This window comes from Paracoccidioides lutzii (genome assembly GCF_000150705.2).
Source record: "Paracoccidioides lutzii Pb01 unplaced genomic scaffold supercont2.13, whole genome shotgun sequence".
In the NCBI taxonomy this organism is placed as follows: Eukaryota; Fungi; Ascomycota; class Eurotiomycetes; order Onygenales; family Ajellomycetaceae; genus Paracoccidioides; species Paracoccidioides lutzii.
Window position 1 is genome coordinate 412,032 of NW_015440959.1, and position 16,536 is coordinate 428,567.

The 16,536-nt window shown below is 47.0% G+C and overlaps 5 protein-coding genes across 5 annotated transcripts; 3 read left to right on the forward strand and 2 right to left on the reverse strand.

The window, feature by feature from the left end:
- Nucleotides 1-1,407: 1,407 nt before the first annotated feature.
- Nucleotides 1,408-3,172, forward strand: PAAG_05093 (succinyl-CoA:3-ketoacid-coenzyme A transferase subunit B; the record flags this gene model as incomplete). Its single annotated transcript, XM_002792911.1, has 3 exons — nucleotides 1,408-1,455; nucleotides 1,577-2,762; nucleotides 2,859-3,172. 3 exons carry the CDS (start codon nucleotides 1,408-1,410, stop codon nucleotides 3,170-3,172), a joined length of 1,548 nt encoding a protein of 515 aa, XP_002792957.1.
- Nucleotides 3,173-3,637: 465 nt separating this feature from the next.
- PAAG_05094 (hypothetical protein) lies at nucleotides 3,638-4,092 on the reverse strand (the record flags this gene model as incomplete). Its single annotated transcript, XM_002792912.1, has 2 exons — nucleotides 3,638-4,009; nucleotides 4,081-4,092. The coding sequence occupies 2 exons, from the start codon at nucleotides 4,090-4,092 to the stop codon at nucleotides 3,638-3,640; spliced, it is 384 nt and encodes a 127-aa protein (XP_002792958.1).
- A 550-nt stretch (nucleotides 4,093-4,642) lies between these two features.
- Nucleotides 4,643-5,949, forward strand: PAAG_05095 (metal homeostatis protein bsd2; the record flags this gene model as incomplete). Its single annotated transcript, XM_002792913.2, has 3 exons — nucleotides 4,643-4,666; nucleotides 4,799-5,272; nucleotides 5,353-5,949. The coding sequence occupies 3 exons, from the start codon at nucleotides 4,643-4,645 to the stop codon at nucleotides 5,947-5,949; spliced, it is 1,095 nt and encodes a 364-aa protein (XP_002792959.1).
- A 1,422-nt stretch (nucleotides 5,950-7,371) lies between these two features.
- Nucleotides 7,372-9,425, forward strand: PAAG_05096 (hypothetical protein; the record flags this gene model as incomplete). Its single annotated transcript, XM_002792914.2, has 2 exons — nucleotides 7,372-7,522; nucleotides 7,705-9,425. 2 exons carry the CDS (start codon nucleotides 7,372-7,374, stop codon nucleotides 9,423-9,425), a joined length of 1,872 nt encoding a protein of 623 aa, XP_002792960.2.
- Nucleotides 9,426-11,884: 2,459 nt separating this feature from the next.
- On the reverse strand, nucleotides 11,885-12,842 carry PAAG_05098 (hypothetical protein; the record flags this gene model as incomplete). The annotated part of the gene is made up of 3 exons (XM_002792916.2): nucleotides 11,885-11,914; nucleotides 11,981-12,450; nucleotides 12,503-12,842. The coding sequence occupies 3 exons, from the start codon at nucleotides 12,840-12,842 to the stop codon at nucleotides 11,885-11,887; spliced, it is 840 nt and encodes a 279-aa protein (XP_002792962.1).
- Between the last annotated feature and the right edge of the window lie 3,694 nt (nucleotides 12,843-16,536).

Sequence of the window (16,536 nt, forward strand, 5' to 3'; positions counted from 1 at the left end):
TTGTCTTTCTTCGGCGATCGGCGATTTGATAGAAACCTCTTGCATCGTCGGATCAGCAGCAGCAGCAGCAGCAGCAGCCGCCGCGGGTCGGACAAGGGTATCACCACGATTTCAGTTTCAAGTTGTAAAGTTTTCATTCAGTTTTCTTCGGTTGTTTGAAGGACGTTCCCATGAATTTCAGCCATCGTTGCTCATTTTTCCTTAGTTCCCCATGGAGATTTTCATTGCTCTTCGCCGATTTATGTTCCCAATAGAGGAGTTTTCGCAGGGGTTGGCGGACATTTATTTAACGTTTAGCATGGAATGAATGGTACATGATACCGAAGATTAATTCTGTCCTTCCAAAATTCTATGTACGATTACAGAGCCGGAAATGACCATATTGAGGGCCAAGGGGAGAGTAGAGGATTTTAATGCACTACGTGATAGTAAATTGTGATGATAACGACAGGTAACAGCCGCAAAGAGAGAGACGAGACTTTGTTACGCCCCTTCTGCCCCCTCTATTTTTTTGAGTAGTCAATCACTCGTCGAAATGAATATTTGAAGGCGGAAAAGGTAAACCAAGCAGCGCAAGGGCGAATAATGCTGAAATCATCAACAAATACATCTATGTACCACTGAATTCATCGGCGATTTGCCGGTAATTCCGCAGCCCTGCTCCAAGCGGAGTTTGAATTGAGTTTCGGCGCTGTGGGAACGGACTACGGAACCCTTGAACATGAACAAGAAATCAACATATCGCAAATTATACGCTAATGAAGCAGTGCAGTTGATTCTACCCAGAGCAGAATATGACAGGAATAATGTTCCGTATGAGGTTGTGAACTACAATGAAGTTGTCGCAGGGAGATGAGCTCTTTCAGGGGCAGCATTAGCTAAGCACGGCCGTTGCGTTCGTTAACTAGTTAACTATTAATAGTTAAGTTAGTCAGTTAGTAAGTTAGTTAGCTAAGCTCCTTGCCGACGCCAGCCATTTCTGCGGCGGCGGGAAGATCAAAAGGCCGTTCATTGCGTCCCCGCAGACAAACCAACAACGCCGCCGCCGCCGCCGATGACAACACACAAACAACCACGACGATATACCGAATACACTGAGGTGTATAGCTGCACAGGGGAGAGACGGGATCAATTAGCCGGCAGTGGTTGATATAGACAACATAGATGTCACATGTTCTTTTTTTTTTTTTTTTTTCAAAAGTTAACTGTTGCTTCTCGCTGAAGTTATTTAGCCTGTTTTACGGCCTCGTGTTTGCTTGATTGCCTGCGTTTATTATTCCGTGGGTGAATTCCATTATCTGCCCGTCCTCGTCTATATCTACACCCCGCTGCCTCCACACGAGTAAATAGAGGAGATAGTGTCTTAAAGGGATCATATCATAATTTCTAAATCGATAGCTTACTACAATGTCTTATTTTCTACGTGTTGCGCGGGGCTTCTCGAACCCCTCCAAGGTGTGCCCCCCCCCCCCCCCCCCCTTCCCATCCATCTCTATTCACGGGCCAGCAATTTTGCTATGCTTTGTCTTATGTCAATGGATGTGTGTAACTGACGTGATTATCCACACATCTCCAGCATCAACCGTTCCTCCTCCGTGCATTCTCAAACACCCCCCGCCGAAGTGCGATCAACAAGGTCCTCCCCTCGGCCGCTGAAGCCATCAAGGACATGAAGTCCAACTCCACGGTCCTGGCCGGCGGATTTGGTCTCTGCGGTGTGCCAGATACCCTCATTGAAGCTGTACATGCTAATAAGTCCATCACTGGCCTAACCGCCGTCAGCAACAATGCCGGCATCGACGGGGCAGGCCTTGGCCTCCTCCTCGCCAGCGGACAGATCAAGAAGATGATCGCCAGCTACGTAGGGGAAAACAAGACCTTCGAGCGCATGTATCTCAGTGGCCAGATTGAACTGGAATTGACCCCGCAGGGAACCCTGGCCGAACGCTGTCGTGCCGGTGGCGCTGGCATCCCAGCCTTTTTTACCCCCGCAGCCTTCGGAACCGTCGTCCAAACCGGCGAACTCCCACTGAAACACAACGCAGACGGCACCGTTGCGTCCTACAGCACCCCACGCGACGTCAAGGTCTTCGACGGCAAGAGCTACGTCATGGAGGAATCCATCAAGGGCGACTACGCCTTCGTCAAAGCCTGGAAGGCCGACAGACTGGGTAACTGCCAATTCCGCTTCTCGGCCGCCAACTTCAACGGCGCTATGGGCCGCAATGCCAAGATGACCATCGTCGAGGCTGAGGAGATCGTCGACGTCGGCGAGATTGACCCGGCCGCTGTACACCTGCCGGGCATCTATGTTAAGCGCGTCGTTCAGAGTACGACGGAGAAAAAGATTGAGAAATACACCTTTGCCAAGGAGGACGGTGAGGGCGCTGACATGGCCGCATTGGGCAAAGGCGATACGGCTAGCAAGCGGGAACGCATCGTCCGTCGTGCTGCGAAGGAGTTCAAGAATGGAATGTACGCGAATCTGGGCATTGGAATGCCGATGCTTGCTCCCAACTTTGTAGATCCGTCTGTGGAGGTGCAGTTACAATCTGAGAATGGGATATTGGGACTGGGTCCGTATCCGAAGAAGGGCATGGAGGATCCGGATTTGATCAATGCGGGCAAGGAAACTGTCACGCTCTTGCCCGGTGCTGCGGTGTTTGGCAGTGAGGAATCGTTTGGCATGATTCGGTCCGGAAGAATCAATCTGACTATCTTGGGTGCCATGCAAGTCAGCGCGAAGGGCGATTTGGCTAACTGTCAGTTATTTTTCTCTCCCTTCCCCTTTTCCCGATTCCTTCCATTCATTTTATCTTCCTCCCCCTCTTCTGGCCACCTCCCTAACACTTCTACAGGGATGCTTCCGGGCAAAATCAAGGGCTTCGGCGGCGCCATGGACCTCGTCTCGAACCCTAGCATGACCAAGGTCGTTGTCACTATGGAACATACAGATAAGAAGGGCAATCCCAAGATCCTTAAGCAGTGCGAGTTCCCGCTCACGGGCCGTGCGTGCGTGAGCCGGATTATCACTGAGCTCTGTGTGTTTGATGTTGATTTCACGGATGGGTTGACGCTGATTGAGCTTGCGGATGGGGTGACTGTTGATGAAGTGCGGGCAAAGACGGAGGCGCCGTTTAAGGTTGCGGATGTGGTTGGGTCTATGTTGTGAGTAAGGACAGGGGAATAAATGAAGGGGGTGAAGGTGGCTGTTCTGGTGCGCAAATGAGTGATGGGGGGCGGTTGGTTGTATATTTGTGTATATACCATATTTGTTTTGGGGATTTCCTTTTGATATTTTGCTTTTGCGCTGTTCTATATATATAAAAGGCGTGCCTACTTCTGTAATGCCCCTTGAATGTGTGGGTTCGTGGCCCCGCTTTCTATCGGGTTGAGATGTGTCAATCGATTTTGATCTGGGATATTTCGATATCCGTTATCCGTTATCCCTTTTGCCCCTTTTGCCCCATTTGAGTGTTTTATAGACACACTGATCCACTGACGGAGTATGTATCCGCTCTAAGTAAACCGTCCCAAAATAATAGTAAATATAATCATACAAGTAAAATAATATATACAATCCAATCCAATCCAATCCGACCCCGATACCCCATCTCTAAAACGCCAAATACCTCACCTACCGAAATCTAAAAGCCCCCTTAACCTTCTTCACCACCCTCTTCAACCATCCCCTCTCCGGCGCCTCCTTAAACTCCCTCAGCACATCATCGTAATGCGACGGCGAACTGCGTGGATACCGCAGATTCTGCGGAAGCGGGTATAACCTGTCGTACCGGTTTTCTAAAAGTGAGTAGAGGGCGTTTATGCCAGAGGCGGAGAGTTGTTGGTGCTGTTGTGTTTGCGGGTGTGAAGGGGATATCGCAGGGGCGGTGGTGGGTATGCGGGTTTTCAGATATGTTTGGATGGAGACGGAGGAGGGGCGGACGTGGTCGATCGGCCAGCGGGATATGATGCGGTTTATATGTGCAGAGATGGTTTCGGGAGAAAGCTGGATGATAGGGGGTGGTTAGTTGGTTTATAGAGGATTTCTGAGCGGTGGGGGAAGGGGACGGAACGAACTGTTTTTGTCATGGTGGTTGGTTAGTTATATGTGTTTCGAAGGAAGAGATCTGGAGGGCGGGATTGGAACTGTAGAGTGGGAAGAGTAATTCCAATATGAATATTATGTGGTGAGAATCTCCAATATTTTCATCGAATGGGAAAAATGTTAAAAGAAATGAAGGTGTATATAAACCAGAGGAATGTCATGTTCGATCTGCAGAACCAACAAATGAAGCTCAGAATTATCAATATCCTTCCATACAAAATGTTTTTCTTTGCTGCGAAGAGCCGGTTGGGATGCTTAGTCACACTGTTGTCATCTAACTAACTAGTTATAGTTAGTTAACTAGTTAGTTAACTATCATGTGATCGCTTACAAACCCCGCAAAACATCAAGCCTGCTTCAATCAACTTACACGACACTCTTCAATCCGACCGCCGCCTATACACGATCTCACTACGTTGCTCGTCTATTTCTCCTATAGTTCTTGCATTTTTGCCCCCTTCTATCCCTTCCCTAGATCCTTTGCTCTCTTTTCCGAGCTTGTATTGCGTGTTTTGTTCTTCCCTTGGCTCAGTCATGAGCTCACATCGATATCAACGGGTAAGGCAACCTCTTGTCAACCATTGTCATTTTTTCTATATCATCTCCTGTAGTCTCGTTAAGCCTAAAGCCTATCACAAATCTCGAGAGTTTGCAAAGATTGTCGATTGCTAACCGCTTGGATAATTCCAGGTTGATGCCCATGATGCAGAAGACGGTGATGAAGTGACCCTACACCCCGGACAATCTGGACCCTTACCTTCTTCTCCTCCTCCATCTTTCCGCTCCAGATCGCTATCCCCACCCTCGAGACGCGTCCTATCCCAGGATCCCTTATATTCCGAAACAGATCAAACCCTTGCAGATACGTTTGGCGCTGATGACCAAGACTCAGATGCAGAGGATGAGGCCGATGACCGACAAAGACTTATGAGGGCCAACAATACCACCACCCAGGCTGATAGCCCTTCACCATACTCAGGTAGAGGAAATGGAGCTCAATCTCAGGGTGTATCAGCGTCTGGAAATACGATGCAGCCAACATCCAATCCTCCAGTCTCTACCTCATCTAGAACAATACGCGGGGTGGGGTCGGCAAACGACGGGGTATTTGCGAACTTGGCTGCGAAGCCAGAAAGGGGCGAAAAGACGGAAGATCTACCGCCGGTATGTCTCTGAAAGCCTTACGGATTTTTTCCTCGATCAAGTCGAAGCGGGCTCTAGATGTATTTGCTAACATGTTGTAGTCATACGAGCAAGCTGCAGCTGATGCCACTCCTCCCTATTGGGAGACCACCATCGTCGCTCCTGGCATGTCTTCTGACGAAGTCTATGTTGATGGCCTCCCTGTCGGCTCCGTATTCTCCTTTGTCTGGAACGGCATGATTTCCACCTCTTTCCAACTCGTCGGTTTCCTCCTTACCTATCTCCTTCACACGACACATGCGGCAAAGAACGGCAGCAAGGCCGGTTTGGGCCTCACACTAGTCCAATACGGCTTTTACATGAAGGGCAGTACCGAGTTGAATCAACCGTCAGAACCCAATGGCGGCTATGTCAGTCCTCCTGACCCTAACAGCCACAATTTCGACCCAAACAAGGTGGGACAGGGTTCAAGTGACTCCGATGCGGGCACCGAGTCACATTCAGGCGTGTTCACTGGTATCACAACGAGCGAATGGATATCGTATATTCTTATGATTGTCGGATGGTTCATCTTGATCCGGTCCATTAGCGATTTCCTTCGGGCACGACGCCATGAACAGCTGGTCCTCCAAAGCCCCGAACGTGGACTCAGCGTGCCTATAATTGCAGAAGGCGAACAAGCTGAAACAGTTGTTTGAAACTGAGATAATCTTTGTTGCTACTTGTAAGTTATGGGATGAGGGTTTTGGTTTATTGTGGATGTTTTTTTTTTTTTTCACTTTGCTCTTTGGGGGATAACGGGGAATCGGAAATTTTGTAATTATCCCCAACAACGGTCTTGGAGCTCAGGCGTTCTCTTGATTTCCTTCTCTCACAATCTCCTATACTCACATCATTGGCTGTTTTTAACCTCTTACCGTTTTATTCATATTCTCTCGTACAGCGCATGCAGCCTCCCTGTTCCTCTCGTATTGGTGTAAACTTATACAGGCATACGTCATCCCCTTGTTGTCTCGCTGCCTTTTTGGGTCATCCTAGGTGCGGTTATTCGAGCACTCCTACAGAACACATATCTATATATTAAAAGCAGATACCAACACAATTTCTCTGTTCCATTTAGTTTGGTGTTTCCTTGTATGCACAGTGGTTTCATCATTCATCATCACAGTGTGGCTTATACCGAAGCCCAACGCCATGTCATTGGAGGGCGAATTGTGGTCTGCCCGTCTCCGTAGGGTAACACCAACGATCGTCAGATCTTGATTTTGATATTTCAAGGCGATATATTGTTGATTCAATCGTATATAACCTTAATTTTCATAAAGTTGCGACCTAACCGCTCGCCCGAAGACATTTAAGTTCCAACTTATTCCATCTGGATGTGCTCTTGACCTTTGCCGCTTGTTCTCGTCTCTTGTTCTTCAGCCTATTAGGTCCGTCTTGTTGGGGGCATTTTTTTTTTTTTGGCCGCTAGATATCTAAGAAACGCCCCGACACATCGAGAAGTGCTTTTGGTCCTTGGGAGCTCTATTCCGCACAATCGTGGATATAGCGCAGCTGAAAAAGGGGTGGGTGGGGGGAATACGAGGCGCTTGAATGGCTAAGCAGTCCTAGGGGCAATCTTTCCTTAAGGCTGCAGGTTTGTTTCTTTTATTTTTGGTTCCTCATTATTGCCATTTCGTTTGCCTATTTAAACCCCTCATGAAGCTGCACATTTTTGCGCCGGCTCTTCTTACCGCTGCATTTCTCTGATGGGAGTTGCACTTGGCTGCAGAAGTGTTTATTTGCATTGCAAGACAAGAGAAGCGCCTGAACTCGTCCATATAAAAATATATATATTTCCGTGAGTATTTATAATGTTCTAGATTTGCGCCGGCTTTGTGATCATAGGTTATTTTTGCATCCCTGCTGGTGATTGTCAGGTGTAGCAACAGCCAAAAGCAACCAAGACCCAACGATACGATGATGATGATGATGATGATGATGATGATGCAGCAAACGCTGAATGGTTGAAGCACACAAGGTGGATGGCAGTTCCAGGAACAGATATTCCTCGAGATATATTTATCTATTCAAGACAAAAACTGAGTCTCCAGATCTAGTTGGATATCACCAGGATCATGGACTCCTCGCGCCGCCGCGTCGTGGAAGCAAAATCGTATCTTCCGCTGATGACTCTGGCTGCCAACCCTCCTCGCTACCCGCGCAATCCTTCTAAAGCTCTGTTGGAACCCCTCGTGCTATATATCGTCCGTGTGCCTGGTAGTAGAGGTACGTGATGTCATATTTTCTTCTGGAGGAGACTGGTATGAAATATGTGACGTCGCAGATGATATACAACAATGTAAACGTTTGCATCCTCTACATTGACGCACGTAAGGAAAAGAGAGAAAAAAAAAAAAAAAGGAATAACGGCCCAAGTCTTTCTAACCTTTATTTTATATTCTATTCAGATGTCTTCCTTTCCCCTTTAAAACCCCCTACTGAATCTAGCATCACGTCCGAACTCATTAAAGCGGCGCTCTACTACATACATGTCGCAACCCCCGAGGATGAGGCAGTTCTTCGAGCAATCGAAAAGGAAAAGCACTCCAATAAATTTCTCCCGAACCCTCACCAGTCCTCCTCTTGTGTTACGCGGTTGAATTGCGTTAACAGAAAACCAGCACCAGGCGCTAATACGCAAGCTAGAGAGAACAAACGGCATTCGATTCCCAGACGGCCTGTATCGTCAGATAGAAATATCCCACATAGCGTCATCGCAAGAAACGACGATTCTCAAGCATGGGACTCTCGGATTCCTGATACACAGGTGCCAAATAGCCAGAGTGAATCACGATGGAAACGACGCCTCCCTCTCCGGAAACCGTTACCGCTTCCTCCCACTGGCTCCAGCAACGCTGCCCTCCCTCAGCCAGCCCCCAATACTGCTGAATCTATCGCAGAAGAAGTTGACCCGAGATGGAGAGAGCAATCCATAAGTGCGATAGCTCGAAGCAATAGCGAATCGTTAACATCATCCACCGTTCCTGCGATGGAGGGACAACATAATGGACGAGCTAGCTGGCATGGCGGGGGTTTGTCAATTACGTCCGAACGGCTCCAGAGGCAAAGCTTTTTCAGGTCCTCACATCTCCTCACGGATCAGATCTCTAGAAATTGTCGTATATCTAGTCCGTTTTCCAAACCGGGACGACGGCGGATGAGTGTGAAGGCCCGGGAACTCCCTCACCCTTTCCACCTCACGCTTATACGGCGTGATACGACCAATGACCACCAGTGGAACGTGGGGACAATAACGAACTGCGCTTCCTCATCCTCGCCAGATGTAGCATTGGACGGCACGATAGCAATCGAAATCCTCACGCCGGGCTATAAGAAGCTGGCAGGAGAGCGAATACCCTTATTCCCAACAGAGCGACACACCCCTTCCACATCCACGAATGGCGAACCATTAAAATTCATCCGCCACCTCACCTTCACCTCCCCGCAGAGCCGTCGCAATGGCCATGGCCACATCTGGACCTCCAGCAACAGCTCCCTTTCCCTAGATCTGGCCTATAACAAAGATCCACCTGCTTCAAAAATACAACGAGGAAAATACTACTCGTTCACATCGCCTTGGGAAGGCATCTGCACCTTCACCACAGGCGTCAACGGCCGCACCCTAAAGTGCAAACATACCATCCCAAACAGCATCCCCTCCCTTGCCGGCCTAAATCTCCCAACTACTACAAACAGCGATAATCCAGATGACCCCAAGCCCCGTCTAAACTTACAACAACTGCAGTCCGCCCTCGAATCCTCAGCTGCAGCTGCTAGTTCCCCCCCGTCAACCCAGGGATCAACAGTCACAGTGGCAGAAATCCGCTTCAATCTACCCATGTTCTCCTCACAAAATAGTGGACATAATTCCAAAAGCAATACGCCATATGCCAGCCACGATACTACGAATGAGACTGCACTCATAGCGAGCGTCCTTCGCAGCCGTGCGGAGGGGCTAGCTGGCCGCTTGGATCTTAGTTTGGGTCGTGAACGCGCCGGCGGGGGAGCGTTTGGTAAAAGTGCGAAGTTGGGCAAGTTGATTATTGAGGATGAAGGGTTAAAGATGTTGGATCTGGTTGTGGCGGCGTGCATGGGGGTTTGGTGGGGGGTTTATGATGGTTTATGTTGACTGGAAGAGGTTGCTTTGGTATTTGAACTGAATTTAATATTATGTACCGCGATATATATGAGTGCAGGGTAATATTGAGGTATGAGTTGTGTGTGATAGAAGACGTAACGAAATCTCAAGGCGTTGGAGTTGGATAATTTGGAGGAGAAACGAATCCTGCTATTTTTATTTTTTATTTTTTGGTTAATGGCAATAACTAATTATCTCTATCTATTTTTCCCGGGACCTTACATGCCGTTTCCTTTCTATCTTATTTGCTATGGCACTTATTTTATTTTATTTTTTTTTCACTGCAAAACGGAGGCGTCCTTGGGTTTGATACACTGTACTTGGACAAGTTGACTAGGAGGAACCTGAACACATCCCGCTGTACGGGGTTTTACCTCTCTTGCGTTGTTGAAGGGGGGTATCCCTCCGTCTAATGATGAGATACGATTTACATCTTCTTCCACTCCTCCCTTTTTCTCCTCTCCTTCCACAACCACACGCACTTACGACCATCCAGACATCCCACGGCACGGGGCACACCCGCACGTATATATACCCCCACTAGAAATACACAGCAACAATTCAATTGAAAATAGACTCGTTTAAGGCTTGGGAAAGGGGTTGACACGGTGCTATTATACCTGAGATGCAAATGCATGCCTAACGGATCAAAATCTCCCGTGTCCATATCTGAAAATCCACGGTCCAAAACACAACCCGTACACTCCCACCCTCCCGCCCTTTGCAATCCTTTAGCTGAAAGCTACACGGTGCTTTCTGAAAAAATGGAAAAGAGAAACAGACAGACAAACAAACAATGAAAGAAAGATAACACTGAATGTAAAGTCGAGTTTCATCATTTTGTTGGTGTGAATGTCTTTTGGGATTTTGGGTTCGTTGGTACGTACATATGGAGGGTTCGCATCAGACGAAACTCATGGTTTGCAGAGGGGAGAAGGGGAAAGGTAAAACACAAAAAGTGAATGTCGTCTATTTCGTTTGCCTTGAGACTTTCACTTTTCTTGGATCGACATCTGGATGTGAATGCCGGTGGAGCGATTGATTAGGGATGGCGGCTCTCCTTTTCCGTCATCTGTTGAATGTAAGTCGGTAGTGTCGTGAAATAGGCTGGTTGGAATAAACCAAAAAAAAAAATAAATAAATAAATAAAATAAAATAAAAAAATAAAAATAAAAATTTAAAAAAAAGAATAGATAGCTGTGTATCTTGAGTGTCGAGAAGGGGAAACGAATTTTTGTTCGGATTCGATTCACCAAACATATAAAATCTAGATAAAAGAAAAGGAGAGAGGAACAAACCGTTGGGGGCATACCAGACCTGAGTAGCATATCACGATGACTATAAGGAATAGTAGCAAACACGAGGTGAAAACAATGTGTTCTCAATGATACAACAAGTTACATATATGAAAAAAAAAAAAAAGTTTATGACCAAAAACAGACAAAAATAAGTGAGAGAAAACGAACGCCCATGATTGTTTAACCAATGAAAGAAAATAATGGAAAAAGAAACGAGGTATATGAGGTAAATCAATAAATCAAAAAGGACAAAAAAAAAATCCTCTCCCCTACATACTTTCTTTGGAAATACCCGTTTGACCACACAAGCCGCGTACCGTAACCAGGAAACCCACACATCCGTGATATGGTATTTGGGAACTGTTGAAAGGAGATATTAAAATGAAAAATAAGCCGGCGAACGGTAAGGGGTGTGATAGGATCTAGGTGTGCAGCGCTTCTTGGGCTAGCACATTCCGCACTAAGAAGAGAGAGCCAAAAAAAAGGACAAAATAAGAAAACAATTCAAAGGCATGAATGAAGCAGCGTGAGTATGTTGGGGTGAGAATTTTTTTTTTTTTTAAAGAGTGTAATAAAGTAGGGACCATATTACAATATGTCAACCTTTTCCATCATCATTCACTCGGGTGGATAGATTTCAAGTTGTTTGGTATCAAGCACAGAGGCCAGAAGTTACGGGGTGAACCAGTTCGAACCCTTGTTAGGAGGAATCCCCGTAACCAATTCCACTGTCTCTCATATACTACGTAAATCGAAATTGGTAAACAATGAGGGTTTTTTTTTTTTTTTTTTTTTTTTTTTATGTTGACAAACAAGTCGTCCGCATCATCACGCTTCAAATGCCATAACGCCAGATAGAGTTGTGGATAAGAGCTCGTTAAGAACAGTCGAATGTAGATCGAGGAATCGGAGGGTGAGAAGTGAGAGGGAGTGCATGGGAAGAAGACCGTGCGTGAACATAGGAACGAAGTAGGAATATCGAGTGTTGAAATATAAGTAAACGTGGCAGCTCGACGAGAAACGGGATGACAGCGTGCATGTAAATTCAGAGGAAGTAAACGAAAATGTTCACGCAATTTTCGACCTTCTGGAGAGAGGGGTTGTTGGAAATTATAGACAGGTTTGGGCGAGCCAGCTCCTTCCAAGGATTCATTAATAATGACTGCCGTCCGGGTTGGTAACCTAAAAGAAGTTTGTAAGTAGCTGACAAACAGGTATCCAGCTGGGGTATTCTGGCAGCAGTCATACCTTCAAAATCCTTCTGGAAAAATCTTGGTCGTCAGCGATGCTACCATTGCTCTGGCGTCGTTGTGACATCATGGCTGGATCCAGGCGGGAGTCGGACATTGAGGATTGCTGAGAATTAAATGGCTTCCCCCCAGAAACGAAGTTGCTAATGGTAGCGTTGCGGCGATATTCCTCCTCCACCTCTTTGCGCTTTTTGTACTTCATGTATAAGAACCCACCACCAATTAGGGCCCCGAGAGCAATAACGCCAACTACCACACCAGCTGCGATGCCAGCTTTGTTCGGGCCACCATTTGGTGTTGCAGAAGATGTGGGTGTGACTACGACCGTTTCCCCTGCTCCGGTTGTGAGAACCGAAGAAGAAGTGGAAGTGCTAGTACTCTGCGACGAGGTCCTTCCGCCAACTACAGGGATCTGCTTCTCCTTCAAGAGGCCAGTAAGGTGAACGTGATATGCATTGGATCCTCCGCCTGGAAATGGTCAGCTTTTGTTATTTGAAACGAGTTCTGGTTGGGGACATACACGTCTCGTCTGGAAATCCTTGGCAACTTAACTTGCACTCTTCGACTTTCGTCTTTTCCGAGTCTGCTGGTATTCTATCTCCGCAATAGCAGTTGGAGCCTTTGTAAAGTGCCATGACAGATTTTTTCAGTTTCAGGCATTCGTCCTGACAATAACCAACTGACTGCCAAGTGTATTCTCCAAGATCCTCAAATGGTTTCACCGCTTTGTAGCAACCTATGTCGACGGTCTTGTTCTTTGGCCCGATAATACCATCTCGAAGAACGACCCGAATAGGATCGGATACGGCCACGGTGAGGACGGAGGCCAAAACAATGGCCTGGTACGCGAACGACTTCATCTTTTAGAAGGTGTGAGGTGTTCGAGTAGAGGAGATGGGAAAAAAAGAAAAGAGAAAGAAAAATAAATAAATAAAAAGTCCAAATCGTGATTGGAAGTCGTATAATCCAATACTGGAGTCCTAAGGGCCTCTCAAGCAAGAAACCAGCAAGGACAAAAACTAAGATTCTATTCTCAGTTATCCAACCCGGATTTACCTCCCTATCCTTCTGTCGTGACGAAACTGCTAGAACGTTTCTCCAGTTCGTTTCTCTCTTTCCTTCCTTCCTTCCTTCTCTCTAGAAGGACAGCAGATTCCTCTGAATATTGTCCTTTCTTAGCAATCCACCATCGAAACGGTTGTTGTCCCTGGGGTGATGGCAACGATAGATAGATAATTGGCTCCTATCAATGGGTGACTGACCCACGGCAAATCCGGGCCACTAGGGGTTTTCGATGGAGTAACGCTCGATGAAAAATCAAACAGAGGTGTACAGATGTTCGATATATGAGAGACACGCGATGTCTGGATGTGGATGTGTACCTGGGCGGTAGGGTGAAGGAGTGGGGAAGAGGAGTCGACTCACCCCCTGATGTCCCTGTGCAGGACGATCGGTCAAATAAGAGGGAAAATGAATGAACGCATGAAGGAGTATTATTATTCTGGAAGCAGGAGAAAATCCAAGGGAACAGAAAGGCAGTAAGACGACTGCCACAGTCGATAGAAGCCAACTAAGGAGCGGAATGGAGGGTGGAGGGAGGGCGGAGGGAGGGCGGACTGGATGGGGGGATGTTGTCCAAACGAGCGTGGATGAAAGACGGTGTTGGGATTGCAGACTTTTGGGAGAGGGGGACGAAGCAACAACAACACAACGAAGACAGACAGACAGACAGACAGACAGGCGCAGGCAAAGGCAAGCGACTAGGCCGCTTTTGGCGGGAGCGTGAGAAAACCGCCCGTGGTTGTATTAAGGTGGTATCTTGTATGTACGGGTAATTGGGCGGTGGACAGCATTACTACTAGTGTAGCCTCCTGGGTGCAGGCTTGCGACGGTCAGGATCCCCGCCCCTCATATCTCGATATCTTAGCCGGCTCTGATTGGCGAAGGGGTCATTTAAGATCCGTCGCTCTGACAGTGCGTTCCTGGTATGTAAGATACGGATACTTACGGCTCTCCCGACGGAGTGCAATCAATTATTTATTATCCACCACCGCACGTATCGGTAACTGTGTACCACTGCACCTGTTCCGATAACTTTGGTTGGTTCGTTAACGTTGGTCGTTACCAGGAACACCGCTGGCCCTAGCTTATTCAGGCTAAACCTTCCACCTCCACCACCGGGTTTTCTTCCTTGGAGGACTCCTGTAGCTACAGAAGGGGAAGAAGAAACCATCAGAGAAGAATCTCAGCAGCTCTCAGCAACTCTCAGCGTCCCATTGCCCGATCCTCTGACACAGCCGACGACGGTAATTGATCTTGGACTACCGCACTCCTCCTCTCCCTTTAAAATCCAATGGAAAATAAAAACAGCCAAATAATTAACCTCTCAAGACAATGCACACAGTCAGTTCTTCCGCATGCCGGGTGACGTTATCTGTCAATCCATCTGTGGATGATTGTTTGCCCGCCCCTTGGATTTTTGCCTCTCGTTTCAAGGCGCTTGCTTGGAGACATCCTTTATCTAGTTATCTTTTTCAGAACAAGCTTGAAAACAAGACTCCGGAGGCAAAAACTCCCTTCTTCCCACCACTGCTTCTTTGTTTTTGACGTCCTCTGGTCTCCACCACCTCTAACCCCCCCCCCCCCCCCGGCACAGTACGAAATACAATCTCAAAGAAAACTCGAGACTCAAAATATCCCATGGGTGAATGGCTCGTTGAGTCCCTGATAAAGCAGTCTCGGCATTCCCCAATCCGCAAACAACCACGTATGTAAAATAAACACGTCAGAACCCAAGGCCTCGTAACACAGCAAACGCCACAGCTTGGGTAGGATCTCGAGGCAGGGATTGGTCCTATTTGGGCCCCATTTTGCCAGCTAAAGCCCCCCCCCCTTAACTCTGTACTGACTCTGACTTGAAAATTTGAGAAAAAGTTAGCGGCCCACGAATTGGAATCGCCTTCATGGCTCGACCCTAAACTCAAACTGAACAAGCGTTACAAAATTTCAAGTTTTCATCCCTGTGTTGCCATTAGCACAGAGCAGCCAACAAACATGCAAGATAAGCCATGAAACTTCAAACAAAAGGGTAGCAGCCTTGACTCTTTGACTCGAGATTATCTGAGGTTGATCAGGACCTAGCTTGTTTCAATTTGTTGTTCCTGTCACTGTGTTTTCAATGGTTTTCGCCCTCCAAGCTTGGAAGCTCCCATTCCAATAATTCTAGAAAAATTACGTCTGGTTTGTTGGACTGCATGGGTATTTTTAATCTTGGCTCAAGAACAGCTGAGGGTTGAGGGAAGGAAAATGAGGAGAAACACTCGCCCCGGTTGGAGACTCCCTCGGTCATCTTATCTCAACCGTTTACATCTAACTGCCTCGACTTTAGGACAGGTGGGGAATGCTCGAGGTCCCTGAAAACGACCTCATCCGGGAATTAAGAAGCAAATCGCCACTTAAATAGCTCTCGGGGAGACCGTTCTCATCATTCCTCTACCAAGCACAATCCGACGGGTTTCCGTGAAGGAATTGTCGTAGTTCATTTATCCTACACGAGGGTACCCAGTATATAACATGCATGCACGGTGCAACTCGGGTTCCTTTCGACTAGCAGGTTTTCTGCAGAGCAATCACTGTTTTATGAAAACAAGACATCTTTTCCTCAACCATCAAATCAACCGTCTCTCGTCCCTTGCACGTTCCCCTTGTTAGCTGTTGGTGGTGTGTGTCGTTCATCAACCTTGCCTATTGCAAGCTCTTACGAGGACTACAAGACATTATCCGTCAAACATCCCTGGAATGGACGTGCGGGTAACCGCATCAACCCAACGACAGATAATTTCCAATGCTGGTGTTTGCATCTTTAAAAACACCAAAAGGATACGAATGTCCACACTTGTTTGTCTTCTAGAAGTAAAGCAATCAGGCGGAACGGTTCCAAACGGCTTGCTATTTTTTTAGGAAAAAAAAAAAAAAACACCCTCCCCACTATTCGGCCACAGACTGCGGCAAATCCTAGGGTTCTCATTTTTATGTTGACTATTTTCCAGCCACGATGTAGGCCATGTATAAATATAACAATTTGAGTTGTTCTGGACTTATCTAGGAGGAGGGAAGTGTCTAGATCTGCATTGATCTAAAAGAAAAACATAATTGATATCTACACTTCGGTTAAGATGAGTGAATGATACGATGATATTGAGATGCGCAGACGGTTTGTGTTTTCCGTTTCAGGGTCAAGAGCACGGGAAAGAAAAGATTCTGCCTTTCTTGTAATACTACCAAAAAACCGGGAGACATGATTAAGAAAGACAAAACTTTAACTCGTTCCGGATATCTAATCGAAAACCATGCAGAATGCATGTTAGGTTGACATCCAGATGACTCTGCGCATAACTGTAGCTAAAGACAACAATTCTACGGAGGACGGACCTGCCCATTATTCCGAACCGCATGGAGGAATTCTCCCTGCGATTCCACAGTTGGATGTTCGCCCCCTTGAAGTTGATCTCCGCTCAACTGCGCGGTTGGGCTCTCCCCAATCGCGAATTCATC